The sequence below is a fragment of the Calidris pugnax genome, unplaced genomic scaffold (genome assembly GCF_001431845.1).
Source record: "Calidris pugnax isolate Ruff unplaced genomic scaffold, ASM143184v1 scaffold272, whole genome shotgun sequence".
NCBI classification, from domain to species: Eukaryota; Metazoa; Chordata; class Aves; order Charadriiformes; family Scolopacidae; genus Calidris; species Calidris pugnax.
In genome coordinates, this window is record NW_015091016.1 from 141,231 (window position 1) to 164,260 (window position 23,030).

A 23,030-nucleotide genomic window follows, 5' to 3' on the forward strand; every position below is an offset into this window, starting at 1 on the left:
ATGCAGCATTTCTGCATGGAAGAATCATAGAATCGTCTAGGTTGGAAGGGACCTTAAAGATCATCTAGTCCAACCATCAACCTAACTCTGACAAAAAAATAAATAAGAAATAAAAATCACTAAACCATATTCCTGAAGACCATGTCAACCCATCTTTTGAACATCTCCAGGGATTTTAAAATCCTTAGTAGGAAAACCTGTTTTCCTACTAAGAAGCAGAAACGCATCCCATGGAGTCATCACCCCATCTCTGGAGCCACACAGGACCTGCCAGGTCGCTCTTGTCCCTCACCAGAGGGATGTTATTTATCTCCAGCATCTACCAGGAGACCTCCAGGTCTGCTCCCGGGACTGTCCTCCCATCCATGGGGACAGAGGGACCCAAAGCCACCTCCTCACCCAGGCTCAGGAGGTGCTCCTTCCTCTCCCCCACCAAGGAGCCTTGTGAGGAGTGGTTCCCATACAGAGACCCATAGTTATCTAATCACTGCGCTCTTATCTAATTAAAATTAGTGATTAGCCCCCAGTAGTGCTTCATATGGGCAGGTGACAGAACTGCTGGTGATGAGCTGGGATGGGGAAGCAGTGGCTGCGGCTCCTGCACCAGCGTCTGTCTGTAGCCCAAAGCCAAGGAGGAGCTTGGGAAGCCACAGGCTAAACAGAGGCAGTTCCACATGAAAAGAGGGGAAAGTAACAAAAAAAAAGAAAAGAAAAAAAAAAAGGATAAACCAAGCAAAGCAGCCTTTGGGTCCCACAGCAGCACGGGGAGGAGATATACGTGGAGCTATAGATTTTTTTTTTTTTTTTTTTAATTCTCTGGAAGTTGGCAGTTGAGCAAATCCCTTCTGTGCCAGAGCTGGCAGAAAGGTAAGGATTGCAACACGCTGCCAGACCATCCCTGCCTCCACCCGCTCTGTGTCATCTCCTCCAAGGGTGGGGTTGATCCTTCCACCAAGCAGCAGTGCCTGGCACTGCCCTGCCGTAACACAGGAGAAGGTGAGGCGCTCCCAGCCCGCGGGGCACCCCCCCAACCCCCCTCCCCAGCTTGTATTTACATGTTTTTAAGGGCCATTCCACCGCGTTTTTGCTCTTCCTCTTGGCCTGCCTACGTTCGGGTGGGAGGACAAAGGGATGGAGCAAGCTGTGGCTCCATCGTTGGCATGCGGTTCACCACGCGTTGAAGCTCCTCTCCTGGGTCAGTTGGCTGGAAGGGGCTGGTGACACAAGCCAGGATGGTTTGGTGGCACGTCCAGATGAGAGGGACCAGCCTCGGGGTTGCTCTCAGCGCTGGGCAGTGTCACAGGACTGCAGCTGACAGCCCTCTAGCAAAAAAGGTGACATTCTTATCCTGGATCTTATACTGGTAGATTTGGACGTGATCCTGCTCTGCCGTCAGCTCCAAGGACACCCTCTTAATTATCTTGATCTGCAAAGGGAAAGGAAAAGGAATATCATCCCTTCGGCTGCCCCAGTCACAGCATCCTCACCCCCCAACCTCTTGCTGGCCTGCAGGGAAAGGGGGTCACTGATAAAAAAAGCCATCAGATGGTGGCCTGTAACCAGCCCCTTTGGTGGCAGCCCCTGATGACAGACCAGGCAGCAACACAACTGCCCTCCCAGCCCTGAGGAGATCACCACAATCCAGGCTGGGATCCACCAGCAGGAAAGTTTGGAGCGGCTTCCCAGGATCTTGCAGCAATAGGATGAGGGAGGAGGGTTTTAAACTGAAAGAGGGTGGATTTAGATGAGATGTGGGGAAGAACTTCCTTGCTGGGAGGGTGGGGAGGGCCTGGCCCAGGTTGGGCAGAGAAGCTGTGGCTGCCCCATCCCTGGAGGGGTTCAAGGGCAGGTTGGAGGGGGCTTGGAGCAACGTGGTCTGGTGGGAGATGTCCCTGCCCAGGGCAGGAGATGGACTCGATCGTCTTTAATGTCCCTTCCAACCCAAATCATTCTGTGATTCTAACTTGATATCCCTCTGCCCTCACCCTGGGGCAGGAGTCAGCCAGCACCACAGCTGCTGTACAAACCCCTTCCAGCTTCCAGGGGTGGGGGAGTCCCCAGGTGGCAGGATGTCCCTGACCATCCCCGCAGTCACAGCTGGGTGCTCCAGCAGATCCTGGTGACTGCAGCAAGGCTGCTTGTTAGCCCTTAGCCATGCTGCAGACCAGGCTGGTCCTGGGCCAGCTCCCCCGGGGCAAATGTCACACATCTCACCTACCCTTGGGCCCAACTTGATTGTCTTTAATGTCCCTTAGCCCTTAGCCATGCTGCAGACCAGGTTGGTCCTGGGCCAGGTCCTGTGGGGCAGATGTCACACATCTCACCTACCCTTGGGCCCACAGGCAGTGTTGGATGTGACATTAACGTGTGTCACCTCCCCGTGCTCTCACCTCCCCATGAACGTCCTTGCAGAAGCCGGTCGCCAGCCCCTCTACCCACAGGATCAGGTCACTGTGATGACACAGGGAGTTGACAACCAGGTCGTTTTCCTCATCTTCTGAATCCTCGTTGCTGTGAACCAGCACCACGATGTTCCCCTGGAAGGAGAGGGCCAGGGAGCGGTGAACCCCTGGCTGGTTCCTAATCAGCTCAGGGTAAGGAAAGGGAGATACCAACGGGAGCTTCCACAAATGCTAAGACATCCCCCACCACGGCAACTGGTTCTGAGCTAAAGCCTTGGGCCCACAGGCAGTGTTGTATGTGACATTAACGTGTGTCACCTCCCCGTGCTCTCACCTCCCCGTGAACGTCCTTGCAGAAGCCGGTCGCCAGCCCCTCTACCCACAGGATCAGGTCACTGTGATGACACAGGGAGTTGACAACCAGGTCGTTTTCCTCGTCTTCTGAATCCTCGTTGCTGTGAACCAGCACCACGATGTTCCCCTGGAAGGAGAGGGCCAGGGAGCGGTGAACCCCTGGCTGGTTCCTAATCAGCTCAGGGTAAGGAAAGGGAGATACCAACGGGAGCTTCCACAAATGCTAAGACATCCCCCACCACGGCAACTGGTTCTGAGCTAAAGTCCACCAGGAAAATAAACAGCAGATACAAATAGAAAATCCTGAAACACACAAATGGCAACTCTCTGAATTCAGAACAGCGGAATAAAGACGTGGCCAAACGGCTGCAGCCGCAGCTGCGATGCTCAAACCTTCACAGCTCCCACAAGGAGCAAAGAGCTTCCCCAAAACAACACCAGCTCTTATTAAAAATACAACCTGAGAGTCTCTGCCTCAGCCCCTGCAGGTCACCAAGGACTTAAAACAACATGAAATTCCCAATCAATTAAAATGTACTTTTAAAGCTTCAGAACATCCTATACAGAAATAGAAATGCATTAGCACGATTTATCATCTTTTTTTGTTTGTTTGTTTTTCTGGCTGCTTTGGAGGGAAATACCACCACGGCAACTGGTTCTGAGCTAAAGTCCACCAGGAAAATAAACAGCAAACACAAATAGAAAACCCTGAAACACACAAATGGCAACTCTCTGAATTCAGAACAGCGGAATAAAGACGTGGCCAAATGGCTGCAGCCGCAGCTGCGATGCTCAAACCTTCGCAGCTCCTGCAAGGAGCAAAGAGCTTCCCCAAAACAACACCAGCTCTTATTAAAAATACATCCCGAGAGTCTCTGCCTCAGCCCCTGCAGGTCACCAAGGACTTAAAACAACATGAAATTCCCAATCAATTAAAATGTACTTTTAAAGCTTCAGAACATCCTATCCAGAAATAGAAATGCGTTAGCATGATTTATCATCTTTTTTGTTTTGTTTTGTTTTTCTGGCTGCTTTGGAGGGAAATATTCTCAGCAAACCCCCTGGCACCACACGAAGTGCAGGGTAACAAACCTGACACCGTCTACTTTTATTTCTCACTCAAGCAGGGAGGGAAGTGGCCGGGGTGGGGGGGACGCGGCGACGTAAATAGCACAGGATGGAGGTGACTGTAAGGTTCTCTTGCTGCGACGCTCGCAGGAGTTAGCACATCCCTGGGGAGATCTTTGTGGAAGGGCTGCCTTATCACACGCCCTTAGAAACCAGCCAGCACAATGCAGAGCCAAAAACTGGTGGGAGCAGAGACTCTCGTCCCCTCCAAGTGGACCTTCATCTCTGTCCCCCGTGAGACTAATCAGCCCTTCACCATCTTCCTAACCCGGTTCCTTCCCTGCCCTCACACACACACACACACCAACACAGGTGTGAGTGGAGATCTCTGAAGAGCCAGGAGCTCCAAGAAACAGTATTTTACACTTCAGAGCTCTGCTCACACATCGGGGACAGAAAGAGCCCTTCTCCTGGAAAACCAGTTGCAAATGACCCTACACAGCTTCTCCAGGGACTAACACAACTCCCAAGAGTGACCGGAGATCAATGATTTGAATTTCTTGGGCAGCCAAAACCCTCCAAAACCTCATCATGGAAAAAGAAAAGAAAGGCAGGCTTTGCTCCAGAGGCTCTTTTGAGCAAGAGGCTGCACGTGGAGGCAGTGGTACCTTCAGCTGGGAGCACACGGTGACTCTGCAGTAGTGGATGAAGTCGAGCACAGCCACCGGCGCGGCGCCCAGGCTGAGCAGGACGCTGAGGTCGTCCACCAGCAGCACAGGACCCTTCCAGGAGTCGCTGTCGGTGGGAGTCAGGGAGGTCTGGACGAAGTCAAACAAGGCTTTGAGGTTGGAAGCGCTCTCGCTGGAAGAGAAGAAGGAGGTCTCAAGGGGCTTGGCCCACACACGCGTTGTGTATCCCCCTCCTCACCCACTGACCATCCAGCCTGTGCCATCCCTGCTGTCCCCACAGCAGTGACAGTCACCAGGTCCTGCACTTCCCTACAGTCACTGCTCCTTTACTCGCCTGTGTGGGGTGAAACCCTCCTGCCCTGGGTGTTTGGGTGGAAAAGGACCTTTAGTCCAAGCCCCTGCAATAAGCAGGGACATCTTCAACCTGGTCAGGTTGCCCAAAGCCCCGTCCAACCTGGCCTTGAACACCTCCAGGGATGAGGCATCTCCCACCTCTTTGGGCAACCTGGGCCAGTGTCTCTCCACCTTCAGCGTAAAAAAGGGATGTGGAGAAAGTGAAGTGGGAACAAAAACAAAAGCCAGCACCGTTCTCTTGGATAAGATAATAAAAAGGAACAAAATTTCTCAGATGGAGTTTTACTTACCACAAACACGCTGAGTGCTGAAATAAATTTTCTCTAGACCTGTAACATGTTTGGCAATGAGGATTGGAGCGGAAATTGCCCCAAAATGCTGGAGAAGGGGGACAGAATGTGAGCAGCAGGGAGGGACAGGGCAGGACAAGCAGAACAACGTGCACAGCACTGGCATCTCCCTTCACTTAGTGTCCAGCCAGCGAGTCCTGGGGCTCCAGAGGGAAGCCCAAAGGGGGCCAGGTCTCAGCCATGACCTTGGTGCTGCTCTCAGTGCTGGCTGCAGTGACAGGGGACACAATGGGGGACCCTGCTGAGCCGGGGTCACCCTGCTGAGCCCCAGCAGAACCACCAACCGCTCAGGTTTACCTTAGGAACTGGAGAGGACTGGGTTGTCCCAACTCCGACGACTCCTCTCCAAACAAGAGGTCAAGGCAGGACTTGAGGCCTTCCAAGAAGACAAGCTGTCCCCGCTCTCTGGCAGCCGTCAGACTGACTCCCTGGGGAGAGGAAAACGGGATGTTGCGGAGCGAACAGCGTTGGAGGAAGGGTGCAAAACAGAACCAAGCGGATCGACAGCCAATTTTTATCAGGTTTTATCCAAACGTGCTAAAAAAAACAAAAAACAGTCAGTGCTTCGGTGACTTCTGCAGAGGGGATGGAAGAGGCGTTTGTGTTACACACACGGGTGGACACGTTTGCTTCCTGGTATTTTGCCAAGAGGAAAAAAAAAAATAAATCACTGATATGGGGGGGCTCAAACACCCTGGAATTGCTTTTGGGAAGACAACAGCGTCGTTGCACGGAAGAAAACCAGCTTTTTATGCAGAGAAAGGGAGAGGGTGGGCACAGACTTCCCCACGCTGCCCCACGGACCCTGCTGTGAGCAATTTCTTCGCCCTCCCTTCTCAGGTGGTAAAAGCCTCTTTTGTTTTCGTTATCTATCTCCAAATCACCACTGTGGCAATGATTCCCCTGGCACAACCCACGCACCTGAGCCAGGCACGGCACCCCGACGCTTGCACAACGCCTGGGAAGGAGCAGCTTGGCCGGGGGCTCCCACGGGAAGCAACCTCAGCCCCAACTCCCCTTCGGAGGAGGAGGAGGAGAGATCCCAACTCCCCTTCGGAGGAGGAGGAGGAAGGATCGATGATGACAAACTGCCCAGGGGCATGACTCAAATTTCTCAAATTTAATCAGTGATTTCCTGCTCTCAGCCCTGCTCCCCGTGGCTCTTCCACCACCAAGAGCCACGTGCTGGGCACATCCAGCCCCAAGGGAGAAAGCTCTGGAAGAATTCCAGCAGACGTGCAGCAAACTCCAACTGGAAGTCTAGTTCCCAAACTCCTTTCTCATCCTTCTTTCTTCTTCCAGCAGCAAGGGCTACTTTTGCCAGCCCTTCTACAGCTCCTCAGCTCACTGCTAACAGCATCAGTCCACCTTTCGGGAGAAAATTCAGTACCTGTTACTGACATGACCATACAAAGGTTTATCTCACCATCTTCAAAACTTGGCCAAACTGCGTTTTCCCAGCAGGAAGAAGCACAAGTATTTTTTTTGGCTTCCCAGTGGGGTTTGCTTCCTACATTTCCCAATGGGCCTGCTTTTTCTTCGAATGGAACCAGGGATCGGCAGCATCTCGGCAGCCTGGAAATAGGGCTGTTGTGCAAGGCAGAGGGTGGGTGGAGAAGATGGTGAGATAGATGGTTTACAAGGAGTTCAGGAAGGTTTAGCTCAACGCAGCATTGCTTTGACAGGCCAGAAACAAGACCAGGAACCAGAAATGAGGTTCTTGAGAAAGGAATTCCCATATTCCCCAAGGGAAGACATCCCTTCGGGACGCTGGGAGATTTTAAACCCTCTGAAGAGGGTGGCTGAGCAAGACTGGTCAAAAACAGAGGCAGGTCCTAGAAGAGGAGCAGGAGCCCTTACTTCAAGCCAGGACCAGCTTCTGCCTGAACGCTGGAAGAGACCCACACCAGCAGCGCTGCTGCTTTTGACCAGGCAGGTTTTAAGCATCGCAGAAAATACAGATTTTTGCTTATTTCCTAAGCAATCGTGCTGGGAGCTGCAGGACACTCGAGCACAGAGTTTTGAGCTGCCCAGCAAGGGGAAGGCTCGTAGCAGCTCTATCCCCAGGACCTGGAGCGTTGTGCCTGGCACCATCCCAACACCTTCTTTTGAAAAGACCACGTGTTGGGTTTTCCAAGTGTTTCCTGGTCCTCACAACACCCCGAGAGCTCACAGGGGAGAGGGAGATGCAGCAAAGTGATGCCTCCACTTCTGCCTCCTGCTTTCCACCGTTTTCCTTTCACTTGGCTCAACCTTCCTGTAATTCTAACACGGAAATATAAGCGCCAACATATTAACCCCCCCCCTTTTTTTTTTTTTTTAATTGAAAAAAATATTGTAAAGCCACGTTTTAAGCATCTGATCTATAAGACGATCCCTACAAGGAGCTGAGCCCAGCTGCTTTGTGGCATTTCCACCTGAGGACCTCCAGAGAGAAGGGCTGGGTAGATAAGGAAGAGCTCCTTTCCAGGAACATTAACCCTGAGCTCCTGCAAGGCTTATCAGTTGCCACACGTTGGGTGCTAATGAGAGGAAAGAGAGATTTCCACTGCTTTCCCTCCCAGCTGAGAAGTGAGGGGGAGAGCTCCATTCATCAAGGCTGCTGCCAGAAAACGCCGTCCGTGGCAATTAGAAAACAACGGATCGGAGGCAACATCTTCCATCACGGCCGGGGGACACTCCAAGGCACAGACCATCTGACATCTCCCCACCTCAGATCCAGCTTTTACATCAGCCCTGAGCTTGCCCTTCTTTTTCCTGGTCTCTCACACATGCTTTGGGAGGAAATTAGTCCCACCTGCAACAAAAACTCCGCAAACTCCGGGCAAGGCACCAGCCAGCGCTTCTAGACATATCCCTTTTGTTTCCAAACACCTTCTCAATGAACAGCATTAACCACCAAGTGTTGCAGCACACCCTTGCCTCATCTAATCCACATTGTCTCCTCCTTTTTCCCCTTCTCCCAGGCACGCCAGGAGTGGCAATTCCCATGAATGAGACTCTTACACAGCACGGGGCCCTTCTCTCTCCCTGCCATGCCTCCTGCCCAGCAAAGATGGGGGGAATTGGCTTTTCCAGGTGATATTTCCTCCCTAAAACCATGCCAGAAAGCAGGAACGGAGAGCTAAGGGAAGCCTCTTGGGCAATTGCAAGCACACACCACGGAAAAATTTGTAGCCAAGGACAGAAGAACCTTTATGTGGCAAGCCAGGAGCGGGGAACAGCTGGCAAATACCTGACGTGCCATAAAGCAGGGCTGGGCTGCACGGCCATCTCACAACCCTCATCCTCTCCTGCATTTTTGGAGCCCACAGGACTCAGCACTTGCTGGAATGCTTTGCTACAGCAGTAGCTAAATTCACTATTCACGTCAATAATTCAGAAACTGATTTTAACTTTGCTTCGAGAAAAGTGTCCCCTCTTTAAAATACCCAGAAGCTTCGCGCTGTGACACCTGGAGGTGCCTGGAGGACAGAGAGAAGGGCCACAGCATGAAGGGAAGGCAGCAGGGGCAGCATGCTCATGGAATTCAATCCCCTCCATGCCATGACGTTCCTGGGTGGACCCAGCAAGTCCAGACTCATTTTCCAACTGGGGAACCAGGTCCCAGAGAGACAGCACTGGATGGAGACCTGGACTCACCCCACTGCAGTCATTTGCCACAGCAAACCTCCACTTGGCTCCCAGCAAGTAGCATGTCTGATATGACCTCTGGAAGCAGCACAGGAAGCATCACAGGAAGCATCAGGAGAGCTCAGAAATGGTGGAAAAAGCACTCAAAATGGCCAAGGGCACCTGCCTGACTGCCACAGACACCACACGGGTCCCTGCTGCAGAGAAACAGTGCTGCAGAGCACCCGGACAGCGCGTTCCCAGCCCTGAAAGCTTTCATTATCTCACAGCACCACGCTCCATCATCGCCGGGAGCACACAGACATTATCTCTGGCAATCTCTCATCTATCGATCAAGCCCAAAAATGCTTCTGAAACAGCAGCTCCGGGGGGTGACCGGGGGCTTGGGAGCTCCGCAACAGAGCACGATTGTTCTCGTCCATCCGGGGAGCTGCCAGCCCAGCATCCTGCCAGCAGTGACATCCCTTCAAACCAGAACCAACACCGGCCATTTCAGAAGGGAAAGCAAAATATTTGTGGTAGAGAATTAGGAAGGGAGCACGCGAGGCAGCAGGCAGCAGCTCAAACAGCAAAGGCAGCCGCGGTACAAAGTGCGACGATCTGTCACCAGGCCAAGGTCTCTCCTCCGGTACAACCACCTGCAGGGGAAAACAGAGGTGACCAGGAGATGTCCTCTGCTCCGTGATGGCAGCGCCGTGGCAGGAGAGCAGGTGAGAGGGAGACCAAACGAGGACAAAAATGTTTTTCCTTTAAAAGGAAACAAACACTGTACAAACGAGGGTGGAAACACCAACCTGGCAAGCTGCCCTGGTGCCATTACTCTTGCTACAGCCCAGCATGTTCTCTCCAACTTCACGACAGATAACATTAACTGTCCCTTAAACTTAAGTGCAGATCCTCATGAAAAGAGCAAGATTTTGCAGAAAAGTGTGAAGCCGGTACTGCAGAGCCAGCACAGGCACAAAAAATCCAGGGAAGCTTTTTCCTGCAAGTAAAAATATATCACTGCATTTAGTTAACACATCAGGAACTGGTTCTGGACGGGTAAGACCTGACAACACCATGGGGAAGCAGCATGTAAGGTAAGTATTACTTCAAATATGTATAAATATTCAGTATATCACCAAACATCAAGTGCTACAAGGATTAGATCCACAGAACATCGCTATAAATATATAACACGACCCTGGCTCCAGGCCTGGGACCACCCAAAGCAAAGACAAGATCTTACAGAAACTCGGACAGATATAAATAACTGAATGTTACGACCTCCAGCTCCTCAGAGAAATTCAGAGCAACCGACCACACCAGCTACCTGTGAAGTTCTAATGTAAGAGTGACTCAGACTTGAAACCAACAGGGACAGCTCATTGCTGCAGGAGAATGTAATCGTGGGGCAAACACTATTGTTCTTCTTATCACCTCCCTCCATGTCAGTCACCTTTTTGTTGGAGCATCAGACAGCAGATCAGTTGGATTTGCATTGCACGCGTGCTCCAGCTAATCCTCACCTTCTCTCTCCCTTCCCAGGCTCTCTCCCACGAGGGAGATGACAACAGCACCTATTAAAAGCACACGCAGCAGGAAATCTCACCACGTTAGGAAACACACCGACAAACGAGATTCTGCTTTTAGGGCCAGCGAGGATCCCACATGTAACAGCTGAATCTCTTACCCGCCCCGGTTGCTACACCCCATTTTTTGTCCCACTTTGCAAGTTCCCCCCAAGATCTCCTCCTCGCTGCAACACCAAGGGCAAAACTGCTCAGAACTATTCCCTCTCAGCAGGGAATATCACGCCTTGAATACTGAGTTAAAGCTGTGAGTTAAAGCTCCGCGTGGAAATGCTCCATCTTGCTCAGTCCATTTTATTTAACTTTGATGGTCTGAGCTCTCAGACCATCAATCTCCTTTTAAAATGTAAAAACTGAGTAGTAAATAAAATGCAGTTGTTTAGCCAGCACCAAAACTCAACCTGCACTTACAGCAGGGAATGCACCGTTATTGCAACACGAGGTTCTTCAACACCTGAAAGTCTTTAGAAGCAGCAGCAGCACCGCTGGGATTTCCAGCAGAACCAGAGGAGGGAGGACCAATGCAAGCCCTCACCTCTTTGGCCTTGGAAGGTTACCTGGAATTCCCAACCGGAGCTTTTCACATCTGAGCATTGTACAAAAAAGCTGAGAGATGCGGTTTAAAGCCAGAGCTTTGCTGATGTGCTGACACTGGGAATGCCCGAGCCTACTTTGCTTCTCCGTTTCCTCCTTTCAGGGGACACATAATCCTTTCCTGACTCACCAGGGAAAGGAAATCATAAAAAATGTACTTGGTGAATCCTCAGACGGATCAAACTGATGGCTTGGCATAGAGGCATAAAGGTGTCCTTCCGAATCTACAGGTGATTCAGCTGCTTCATCACCACATAACCACAGGACAGAGGACTAAGTCACCTCAGGAGCTCCTGTTCTGCACAGCCAGCGCGTCCTGCAGCACAGAGAGGCCCTAGGGACACAGGCACCACGGCATTTTTCTCCCTGGAGCACTAATGAGGCTACACCTACCAATCTGGGCCTCTTTGGGGAATGCTGATCTCCAGAAAACATTTCTAAGCACAAGGCAAGCAAGCAGCTGTTCAGCTCTCTGCCCTCTGGGGCAGAGCCTGGTGCGGCCCTTGGAGTGAACCTCACAGCCAGGATTTTGCCTGATATCACATCCCTTCTCCAGCAAGAACCACAGAATGGTTTGGGTGGGAAGGAACCTTAAAGCCCCCCCAGTGCCACCCCCTGCCCTGGGCAGGGACACCTCCCACCACACCACGTTGCTCCAAGCCCCCTCCAACCTGCCCTTGAACCCCTCCAGGGATGGGGCAGCCACAGCTTCTCTGGCCAACCTGGGCCAGGCTCTCACCACCCTCCCACCAAACAAGTTCTTCCCCACAGCTCAGCTCCATCTCCCCTCTTTCAGGGTCAAACCCTTCCCCCTCCTCCTAGGGCTCCCCTCCCTGATCCAGAGTCCCTCCCCAGCTTTCCTGGAGCCCCTTGAGGGACTGGAAGGGGCTCCAAGGTCTCCCCGGAGCCTTCTCTTCTCCAGGCTGAACCCCCCCAACTCGCAGCCCGTCCTCCCAGCAGAGGGGCTCCAGCCCTCCCAGCATCTCCATGGCCTCCTCTGGCCCCACTCCAAGTGCTCTCCATCCCCTGCCACAGGAGCACTAATCCTCACTGTCCCCATCGAGATCTGGAAATGTTTGTTCCCGTGTGATTCCCATTCCCCATTTTCATTCCTTTCCACCCAAGAGGAACTACCCCCACCTGTAACTTATAACCTCCACCAAGAGACTTACCAGCTTCTGTGCTACGATGTTATAGTGACTGAAGGACTGGAGCAGGGCCACGAAGCAAACCTTACAGCCAGCTGGGGGAGAAGACAAAAAAGACACGTTACCATTTCAATTTTACAAGCTGCCATTATCAAAGCACATAAATCTCAGCAGCCGGGCTACAAATCTGCCTGGAAAGACCTTGAAGAGAGACAGTTCTGGGCAGCCCCTCGTCTGCTCGTAGCTGGGCATTCAATTTTCAGCTCTCTATAGGATTTCCACATCAGGAAATAGGTTAGTTTAAGAAGAAGGGGAAAAAAACAAACAAAAAAAATGACATAAAAAAAAGCAGGAGGCCCCTTTTTTGTCTCATGCCACCCTGCCCTGGGATCTCCTGGCACTGTTTGCTGGTGTTACTGTAAGGAGGCCAACGGCCGACCGTGACACAAACTACTGAAACCACCAATGTGCCAAAAATCCCCCTTTAGGCTCTCGTAGGGCAAGTGACCTTGACTGAAAAAAACACACAGAACAAGCACTTTTGACAAAGCCACCCCGCTGAAACGTGATTTTGGAAAACCCAGCACGTGACACCCTGGCCTCATGGTTTGGGTATGAAGAAAGTCTCTGTTTCTCCCTGCCAGGACACGGATTTCAGGTGGAACAAGTCGGTGGCCCCAGCTGAGCCTTCACTGACCCCTTGGGAGCTCCCAAAGGTTTTGAGCTTCAAGCTGAGGGTGCTACAGAGAGTAAGTGGCACCCAGGTCCTGGGGTGGCAAAGAGAGGGTAACAGGGCAGAGACATCTCCCACTAGACCAGGCTGAGAGAGTTGGGGGGGGTCAGCCTGGAGAAGAGAAGGCTCCGGGGAGACCTCAGAGCCCCTTCCAGTCCCTCAAGGGGCTCCAGGAAAGCTGGGGAGGGACTCTGCATCAGGGAGGGGAGCCCTAGGAGGAGGGAGAAGGGTTTGACCCTGAAAGAGGGGAGATGGAGCTGAGATGTGGGGAAGAACTTGTTTGGTGGGAGGGTGGTGAGAGCCTGGCCCAGGTTTGCCCAGAGAAGCTGTGGCTGCCCCATCCCTGGAGGGGTTCAAGGGCAGGTTGGAGGGGGCTTGGAGCAACGTGGTGTGGTGGGAGGTGTCCCTGCCCAGGGCAGGGGGTGGCACTGGATGGTTGTTAAGGTCCCTTCCCACCCAAACCATTCTGTGATTCTATGACACAAGCAGGCCCTGAAGCTCTTAATAACCTGCTCTCCACGGGCTTTCCTGCAGTTTCACTCTGTTCCATTAAGTAAAACATTTCTTTCTAAATGGGGTAAAGCCCTAGTGAGGAGGTGGCAGTTATGGGGAGCAGGATGCACTCAGTTCCACCACCCGCACAGCCCTCTAAGTTCCAAATCTGATAGGTCCCAGATTTCCTGGGTTGGCTGCTCTGCCAGCAGAAAGCTGGCGAAGTTCATGAATCCAGCGTCCGTGTGCTCCGCAGGGGCTGGGCAGGTTACTCACGGGTGAAACTGTTCGCAGAAAAGCAATTAGGCAACTTGCCAGGCTCTTTGTTTGTTTCTTTACTCGCTTACTACCTTATCTGGCATTTTTAATTACATTATAAACTACCCAGTTAGTGAAGGGATTACAGTCAACACCTCGCTGTCAGCTGCCCGTTTGATTTACAACGTTCAGGGCAGTAGTGATGAAACGAGGTGCACAGACGTTACGGGGTGCACCCAAGGACATAGAGCAAGTCCCAAGAACAAGTGAGGACTGGGATCCATAAACACCAACCCCAAAGCTTTCCGCTAATCCGAGGGTGCCCCACACTCTGCAAAACCAGCCTCTGCTCACGCAGAAACACTTTAGGCTGAAGCAACCTCCCAGGAGCAGGCAAAGGCAGAGCCTTGCCTCGGAGAATCCTGTGGCTGACACACCTCTGAGGTAGAAGGAGAGGAAATGGTGCACCAGGAAGCTGCCATCTGTTCTGGTGTCTCGCAGCAGCGTGAATTTACCCTGAAAATAGAATGGAAAAATCATTAAAGAGAGGAAGATGAGGGCACAGACTGCTCCCGGTTCCATCTTGGTAGACGAGAGGTCTGGCTCAGGCTAGGGCAAACTCTGCAGGTCACCATCCTCACAGGTGGCTGGGAGTGATTTCCACCTCCTCTCCCCCAGTTCACAGCCATCTTCTGTCTGCCCCGAGTGGCACAGATGGCAGGGGGACCACAGCCACCCCCTCTGTGCCCAAGTCCCTTCTCCCACTGCCATGGCCACCCTTGCCTGGGCACTCAACATACCAGCCCCTGCTTCTCCTGTCCCCAAACGGCCCTCCCTGCCCCCTGTTCCTCAGAGCAGAAAACCTTATCATCTAAATTTGTTTACTGGAGCAGAGCTTTCTGCACCAAGTGTATATACCTTGTTTTGAACATGCAGGAAATTAATTCCATTCATCAGCGCAGGCTTGTTATCAGCACCAGCCTCATCAAGGTATTTGTTTCCCTTAAAACCTCAGTCAAGATGTTTCTTTAATCAATACAAATCATAGAAGGGCTGCTTTTAATCACAAAGAACTTATCAATGGTTGGTTGTTGGGGTTTCTTTTTTTCCAGTCTATTAGAAGAAAAGGCCTTTTGCAGCAACATGCAACCTACCCATAGGCAATTCACATACCATCTATCCGAGTCAAACTCCCCAGTGCCTAAAACTGGTATAAAGCAGTGTTAATGGAACAGCAAATATTGAACACAACGGCAAATATTGAACACATCTGCAGGGAATGCAAAGCAGAGGCCAGGGTGGAGAAGTGCTGCTCTGCCTCAGCCAGAGAGAGCTCTTTCCCACCCAAAAAATAAAGGTTTATGCCTCTGTGGCCGCTACAATAACAGGAGGCACCACCTCGGTGAAGACCTCACCGGGATGGACCCTCCTGGAGGAGTCTCTGGGTTCAAACAGCACAAGCTGCTACAATAACAGGAGGCACCACCCCAGTGAGGACCTCACCGGGATGTACCCTCCTGGAGGAGTCTCTGGGTTCAAACAGCACAAGCTCAAAGGTTTAATGGTGTAGATTCTACACGACTCCATCCCCTTCAACCCCCCTCTTTGCCACAGCAGGCCAAATGCCACCCCATGTCCCCTCTCTCGCCTGCCAGCTCTCGAAAGGTTCTCTCCTTCGCTCCCACACAGAACTCAGCAGGATCTTGTCGCTCGGAGCACACATTATTTCACTTCTCCAAACCTTCCAGTTATTCAATCCCTTAAATCCTGCCAAGCCTCACTTCGCTGTCAGGCTGCAGCAAGCGGCTGCTCAAAACTCTTTAATTTCTTCTTCAAAGACAGCAGGCAAAACTCTTCATTTCTGATGCTCAGGTGTCCAAGCTAGCCAGGGGTGGAAATGTCCAAACTGTGCAGCTCCAAAGCACAGCCGGTGGAAGAAAGAGGAAGGAAGGGAAGGAAGGAAGGGAAGGAAGGAAGGGAAGGAAGGAAGGGAAGGAAGGAAGGAAGGAAGGAAGGAAGGAAGGAAGGAAGGCAACAGCTCTGAGAAACTCCAGCTTCCCGCTTGTGGCCACAGAACTGCCCCAAAGCCTTTACCAGCTCCAGAACACAGCACAAAAAGCCAGGAATCAGGGTTCCCCGGGAATCTGTGAGGCTTCCCAAGGTCTGCAAACCGCTGAGGTCATGCTCTTTTCGGGCAGGTCCTCCTGTGCCCATCCCCACAGACTACACTTATCAATTTTTTTCACAGCTGGCTGGAAACAACCAGGTTCCTGGAGGTCCTGAGGGCCAGGGGCTTCTCCTTGCTGCCAGGCAAGAGGAATTCTCCTGCTGGGGAGTGGGTAGATCCCAGCCCCACCACCAGGACCTCGTTTGTTGGTGTGTGGACACCCCACAGCCCCTGAGCCACCACAGTTTGATTCTCTCCCCTCTTCTGCACATCCTTCTCAAGCTCAGAAGGACACTGCTGGGGATGAAGTGCTTCCAAAGGCAAGGCCTTCTTGGAGCACCTTCTCCATCCTCCTGCCCCATCCCGTTCCCTGCTTTCAGGCTCTTTCCACCTGCAGGCTACGAGGCAGAAGCTGCAGCTACTTGTTAGGAACTGCCAAAATGCCTTGGCAGGGCAGCAGCAGGTGTCACAAGCGCTCAGCGGTGACATGTCAGATACACCCACGCAGGCGGCAGCTCCATCCACCCACCAGCCCTGCACTGAAGGCATTTTTGTCAGCACTTTGAAAACGGCACAAGGCAACCACGGAGATGCAGCAATCAGGACAGCAGAGATAGGAAGAAGAGATTTGCAAAGGGCTGATGCTTTTTAAGCACAGCAGGATGACATTTTCCAGCCAGACTTGGCCAAATATCTCAGCACACCCCGTGTGGTGGCAGCTCCAAGTCCCTGGGTGATGGGAGAGGAAGAGCCAACCCAAATCCGAGGCAATTCCTTGCAGAGGAGTCTCTGGTTCAGCTCCTCTGTCAGGTCCTGCCTGGGCTGCCACAGCAAAACCCAGGATCCCGAGGCCAAATCTCCTGCAGAATTTGCTATCTGCATCGAGGTGAGACGCCTCATTCCCAAAACCAGTCTTGTGGATGGCAGCATCCCTGCTCATCCCTCAGCCCCACCATCAAACCCGCCTTGGAGCACAGGCTCTGCTCTGCCAAAACTCGATCTCCACCAAGGTCTCCTCCCTTCACATTTCATATCCCTTAAAACCCAGCCATCAACCCACAAGAACCCTGGGGACTGGGGAATTTACACAACCTCAGCTTATCAGAGAATCTCAGAATGGTTTGGGTGGGAAGGGACCTTAAAGACCACCCAGTGCCACCCCCTGCCCTGGGCAGGGACACCTCCCACCACACCACGTTGCTCCAAGCCCCCTCCAACCTGCCCTTGAACCCCTCCAGGGATGGGGCAGCCACAGCTTCTCTGGGGCAACCTGGGCCAGGATCTCACCACCCTCCCACCAAACAAGTTCTTCCCCACAGCTCAGCTCCATCTCCCCTCTTGCAGGGTCAAACCCTTCCCCCTCCTCCTCTGGCTCCCCTCCCTCATCCAGAGTCCCTCCCCAGCTTTCCTGGAGCCCCTTGAGGGACTGGAAGGGGCTCCAAGGTCTCCCCGGAGCCTTCTCTTCTCCAGGCTGAACCCCCCAACTCTCTCAGCCCCCCCTCCCAGCAGAGGGGCTCCAGCCCTCCCAGCATCTCCAGGGCCTCCTCTGGCCCCGCTCCAACAGCTCCATGTCCTTCTGCTGTTGGTGGCCCCAGAGCTGGAAGCAGCACTGGGGGGTGTCTCCCCAGAGCGGAGCAGAGGGGCAGAATCTCTCCCCTCACCCTGCTGGGGATGCAGCCCAGACTTACAAATAAATTACCACCCCAAATACGTTTGGTTGTTTTTTTTTTTAATCTAAGATAGTATCTATCAGGAAAAAACATCGAGTAATATGCAACACACACATATTTCATTACATTTTTACCTGGAGCGCTGCACGGCTCTTATAGAGGATGAGGATGTTTAGTTACACCGTGATTTCATTAGCACGAAAACTTCATGGATTAACCGAATTAACTTAGTCTTAGCCTAAAGGAAGGGAAACCTCTAGAACAACACCACAGGACCCGGAAGGGCGCTGGGGAGCGGGTTTCACCCCCAGTTTTGCCGTTATTCCCGACCCGGCAGCAACCCCGCGCAGTCACACCGGGACCCGAGGGCTGCGGGGACAGGCCCCGGCCCCTTCTTAGCGCTGGGTAGCCCGGACCGGGTAGAGGGACTGCCCAACAGGCCGTTAACCGGCCGGGGAGAGGCCTGCAGAGCGCCGCCATTCCGCGCTCCCGCCGCCTCAGGAGTCCCCGCCCTTCCCATCATGCAGCGCGGCCGCCGCCCGAACTACATCTCCCAGCAGGCCCCGCGCTCTCACCGCCACCGCCGCCATGGCGGCCCCGCTCCCTCCCTACGCCCCCCCTCTCTCTCACCGTCTCCGGTCGCTGCGGGGAGGCGCCCAGCAGCTCGTTCAGCTCGGCGAACATGGCGGGCGGACGGGCGAGCGCCACGGACGGACCGACGGACGGACGGAAGCGGGGCACTTCCGGGCGGGAAGGACCGCGCATGCGCGGAGCGCGGTCGGAGAGCGCCCCCTGCTGGGATGGGGGGGGGGACGAGGAGCCCGGGGAGTGGGGGGACATTGCCTCAGGCCGCAGCTCCCCTCGTGGACATGGAGGGGCCTCAGGAGCTTTCGGGGACGACCGGGCTCGGTCTGCCCCACCCGGTGAACCCCAGACATCTCCGGGAACGTCTTCACCGCCGCCCCGGGCAGCCCGGGACGCTGCAGTGCCGCACTCCCCCCTCAGGCAGCCCCGGGGGGCATGGAGGGGCTTCAGGAGCTTTCGGGGATGACCGGGCTCGGTCTGCCCCACCCGGTGATCCCCAGACATCTCCGGGAACGTCTTCACCGCCGCCCCGGGCAGCCCGGGACGCTGCAGTGCCGCACTCCCCCCTCAGGCAGCCCCGGGGGGGGGGTGATGAGCAGAGTCACCGGTCGCTTTCACCCTGGTGCCCACCAGGCTCTTCTCTGCTTGGGAGGGTTCAGCTGGGCAGCCCCCAGCCCCTCCCGGTGTTTTGGGTGCTGCAGGGCTTGGCCTCCCCCCCCGGTGGAGCTCCATGAGGGTCCTGTCAGCCCAGCTCACCCTCAGCAGCAGCACAGCCCTCCATCCCCACCTCCCGGTGTTTTGGGTGCTGCAGGGCTTGGCCTCCCCCCCCGGTGGAGCTCCATGAGGATCCTGTCAGCCCAGCTCACCCCCAGCCCCCTCAGCAGCAGCACAGCCCTCCATCCCCATGATTAATGAAGGTGTTAATGGGACTTAAGTCCCAGTAACCACCACCAGCTGGACCTCGTGGTGCTGGTCATTGATCCCTGGCCCAGAGGTGCCCCCCTTTTGCCATCTGCAGGCCCCTGGCTTCATATCATGGAATCATGGAATGGTTTGGGTTGGAAGGGGCATTAAAGACCACCCAGTGCTGGTTGAAAGGGACATTAAAAATCACCGAGTTCCAACCCCCCCTGCCCTGGGCAGGGACACCTCCCACCAGACCACGTTGCTCCAAGCCCCCTCCAACCTGGCCTTGAACCCCTCCAGGGATGGGGCAGCCACAGCTTCTCTGGCCAACCTGGGCCAGGCTCTCACCACCCTCACACCAAACAAGTTCTTCCTGAGATCTTTCCTAAATCTCCCCTCTTTCAGGGTCAAACCCTTCCCCCTCCTCCTAGGGCTCCCCTCCCTCATCCAGAGTCCCTCCCCAGCTTTCCTGGAGCCCCTTGAGGGACTGGAAGGGGCTCCAAGGTCTCCCCGGAGCCTTCTCTTCTCCAGAATGCACCTTCATTTGGCAGATACAATATACCACGGGACAGCGGGATGTTCAGGAGGGGTCCATTATTCCCTTAATAGTTCCTATTACGTTATTACCACATTTGATTGCTGCTGAGCATTAATTTGGCGCACTCAAAGGACGAGCCGCAGTAGTTCCCAGCTTGCAGCTGAGCAGCAACAGCAAATTCACAGCCTGTAACCACGAATATCCACATTATTTAGTGTTATTTTTTGCCCACGTGCCTGAATTTGCATTTTTTGAGAGAGGCAGCACTGAATTCACCTTTCCATTTCATAAGCTTTGATGACCTTTGATGTGTTTAAGAGTCGTTTAGATGCGGTGCTGGGGGATATGGTGTAGGGGAGAACTTTGAAGAGTAGGGTTGATGGTTGGACTCAATGATCCCAAGGGTCTTTTCCAACCTGAATGGTTCTGTGATTCCATGATTTTTCATAATGCAGATGAGGATTGCCCAGATTGAGGGGAGACACACATCGGAGCCCTGGATGTGCCGAGGGGCCTGGAGAGAAGATGCACCAGCCTTGCCCTGTCTCATCTGCTGCGAGCATTAGGGGGCATCAAACGATGCTAATAAACGGGAAGCACCGAGGAAAAGAGAGGAGACGCCGACGTGGGGGCTCTTCAGAACCACAAATTGTCACTGCTGGAGCTTTAGGAGGTTGAATCAATGGGAGAAGGGGGACAAATCTGGGGAAGAGAGGTCTTCTCCACCAGCTGGGGAAGTCCCTGAGCTGGGAATTACTGGGGTGTGGGAGGAGAGCTGTGGGAACACAGGAGGTGCTTGCCTTGGCCTTGGTGTTCCCTCTCCTTCTGGCTGGGACGACTGGTGTAGAAAAGACAGTGGTGGGCTGTATGGATGTTTGGTTGAACCATTGCAGCTGTTCTCTCTTTATTTCCTATGTTCATATGTGTATTATCTGTAAAATTTATCACCATCTTTTCCATCCCTTCTTAGGAAAACGCTGGATAAGCCAGGCCTCAGCCCAGACCCCAAGATATCCCGGCCGTAATCTCTCTTCGAGGCAGAAACCGATCATTTATGTCAGCTCTTTGCTTCCTGTCTTTTAACCAGTTGTTTAGCTGTGAAAAGACTTCCTCTCTTCCCCTTTGATGGCTTCTGTTTCTGAAAAAGCTCTAGCTGAAAGCTTCTTTAAAAGTCCCAAATCGCTTTGCTTTTGTTTTCTTACCCTTTCACAGAGCTGGGAACCTGGGTCTGGTCTCAGGGAGCCCAGTAACCGGCTCAGTCCCTGCTCTGTGTTGGTGCAGCCAGAGCCTTAATTCCTTCGCCGCCCTTTGAAATAGTCTGGCTCCTGGCCTCCTCCTTCACAGGGTTTGTCTGCAGAGCCCCATTCTGCGGTGCAGACGGCAGCAAAGGGAGTTCCCAGACGGAGAGGAACCTGGAGACGTTCCTACCTGGGAGCTCTCTTTAGGGCTGCATTTGTATTCTGGCGAATATGCCATTTTCAGACCACCTTTTGTCTGCGCTGTCGCGTTTCTCTCTCTCTCTGTAGCACTTTTCCTTCCAGCTCCTTCAGGAGCCGCAGAGCCCTACGCGCCTTGTAAATGAAATGTAAAAATCCTCTCTCTCTTCTTCTCTTCGCAGCGGGAAGGGGACCAAAACCGCATGCAAAGTACAGCTGCATCTCTCAAAACACCTCTTGTCCTTCTTAATATATTCCTCCTCACATTCCGTGACTTGTTACCGCGCGAAGGCAGTGAGAATTTCGCTGGTAAAAACTGTTGCCCCTTCCCTCCCATCTGCTTCATGCTTATTTGCGGTATTTACAATGCAGCAAACCTTGTCAGTGTTGCACAGTGGAGCCATATGGCATCCATAGGTAACAATGCCGCTTACAATTAAGCTCCTCTGCTATGTCAGAGCGGCGGGCAAAAAGTAATTCATGACCAAGAGTGAAAAAAAAACACAAAAAACCACAAGTGAACAAAGCAAAACAATTAATCTTGTGGCGCTTGAGGTAGTTCCCAAGAGCCTGGCAGGGAAGGTTAACTAAAAGCACTGGACTTCTTGATGGAGTGTGTGGAAAATGATTTTTAGGGAGAAGGCACTTAGATTTACCTCCTTTGGTTATCGGTTTCTGGTGGCAGAGATGCTGGTGTTACTTATAGCTGAGCTCCCCGGGATAGTCCCATCCCTTCGGGTTTTAATGCAGAAATGGAATTAGAGCCCAGCAAAAGGAGCGTTCCAGGGCAGGAGGGTTCCCTTGTCTTCACATAACTCCGCCGTTGCTGATATAATGCTAAATGCTTTAGTAATGCTTTGGGTCATAAAAGATTGTTGGTGCTTTGAGGCCAAGGGAGGTTAACGAGAGAGCAGATGTTGGGCTGAGTCAATGGCCGGCGAAGAAAAGGAACGGGCGAGTTGTCCCTTTAACTCAGCTTGTGTTCGGGGGGATAAATTCAGCCCCGTTCAATGCCCGGGCCTTGACATGGCAAAAAGCAGCTGGAGGGAATAATGGATGAGCTGAACCAGGTGCCAGATTTCTCTGAAGAAATGCAAGAGCCAGGCTTTGAAAAGAATTTATAAGCCAGAGGGTCCCTCCCTGTGACAGCCCCTGGCAGGAGGGAGCGTGGAGCCTGGGCTCTTCTCCGGGGGTGGCTGCTGCCATTGTCACTGTTACTCAGACGTGTCACCCTGCCCTAACCTCACCCCTCTGCCGTTAACAGCAGCTCTTTTCTATAGGAAAATTAAGGGAAAACTCATTTCTTTTTATCACGTTAGTAACACAGACATCTGACTTTTTTTTCTTTTTTTTTTCCCCAGCTTGTCTGTGCTTTGAAAACAGCAGCAAACACCAGAGCTGGTTACGTTCAGCTCCTGATATCACCCATCGCTGCCTGCCGTTGTGTTTGGACCCACTCTTCCCACTTTTGGCAAGCTCACAGATCTCCCCCGTGCCCGGCACAGGACCTTGCCATCTTCCTTGGGGACTGGCTCAGAAATGCAGAGGGTAAAATGACCAAGTAGTGACCTGTGGGGACGAGGAGGAGCGTTGGCTTCCATGTTCCCATCTCCTTTAGCTTGGCCACAGTTGGGAAAAATCACTGCTACGAAACCTGCAGGTATTTACAAAGCCTCCAGCTTGTCATTCCCTGAGGCTGCTGAGCGGGGAATCATGGAACAGTTGGGTTTGGGCTGCAGGGAGAAAGCGCCCGGGGAGGAGATGGGGAAAATAAATATGAATTTAGATGCCTGAGGATGCGGTAAAACAGCCGGGACACCTGAGCTGCCTTTCTATCTACAAAAGAAAAATACAGAACAGCATCAGTGCATGTGTCTCCCTCTTTTACCTTCTCCTTACACTGGTTGCATGAAGCCAGGAAACCAGTTATACCCTTCAGGGTGGGTTAGTCTCACCTCTGGGCATTCATTGTCCTGGAAGATGTTATGGAGGGGTTACGAAGATTTGATGATATGACTGGGACAGAAGAAATACAAGGTAAATAGAGAAAACAGAGAGGAAGGGCAATGATTTGTCTTC

At 52.9% G+C, this 23,030-nt stretch overlaps 1 protein-coding gene across 4 annotated transcripts; it reads right to left on the reverse strand.

The window, feature by feature from the left end:
• Positions 1–812: 812 nt before the first annotated feature.
• Positions 813–18,230, reverse strand: ELP6 (elongator acetyltransferase complex subunit 6). 4 transcript variants are annotated; one of them, XM_014955727.1, is made up of 8 exons: positions 17,621–17,896; positions 14,087–14,165; positions 12,191–12,261; positions 9,645–9,835; positions 5,515–5,645; positions 4,493–4,685; positions 2,391–2,537; positions 813–1,426 (listed from the first exon to the last, which is right to left on the reverse strand). In XM_014955727.1, exons 4-8 carry the CDS (start codon positions 9,687–9,689, stop codon positions 1,298–1,300), a joined length of 645 nt encoding a protein of 214 aa, XP_014811213.1. In that variant the 5' UTR covers positions 9,690–9,835; positions 12,191–12,261; positions 14,087–14,165; positions 17,621–17,896; the 3' UTR covers positions 813–1,297. The 4 variants fall into 4 exon arrangements, with proteins under 4 accessions (XP_014811213.1, XP_014811211.1, XP_014811212.1 ...); XM_014955725.1 differs by lacking the exons at positions 9,645–9,835; positions 17,621–17,896 and adding an exon at positions 18,117–18,230; XM_014955726.1 differs by lacking the exons at positions 2,391–2,537; positions 9,645–9,835; positions 17,621–17,896 and adding exons at positions 2,737–2,883; positions 18,117–18,230.
• Between the last annotated feature and the right edge of the window lie 4,800 nt (positions 18,231–23,030).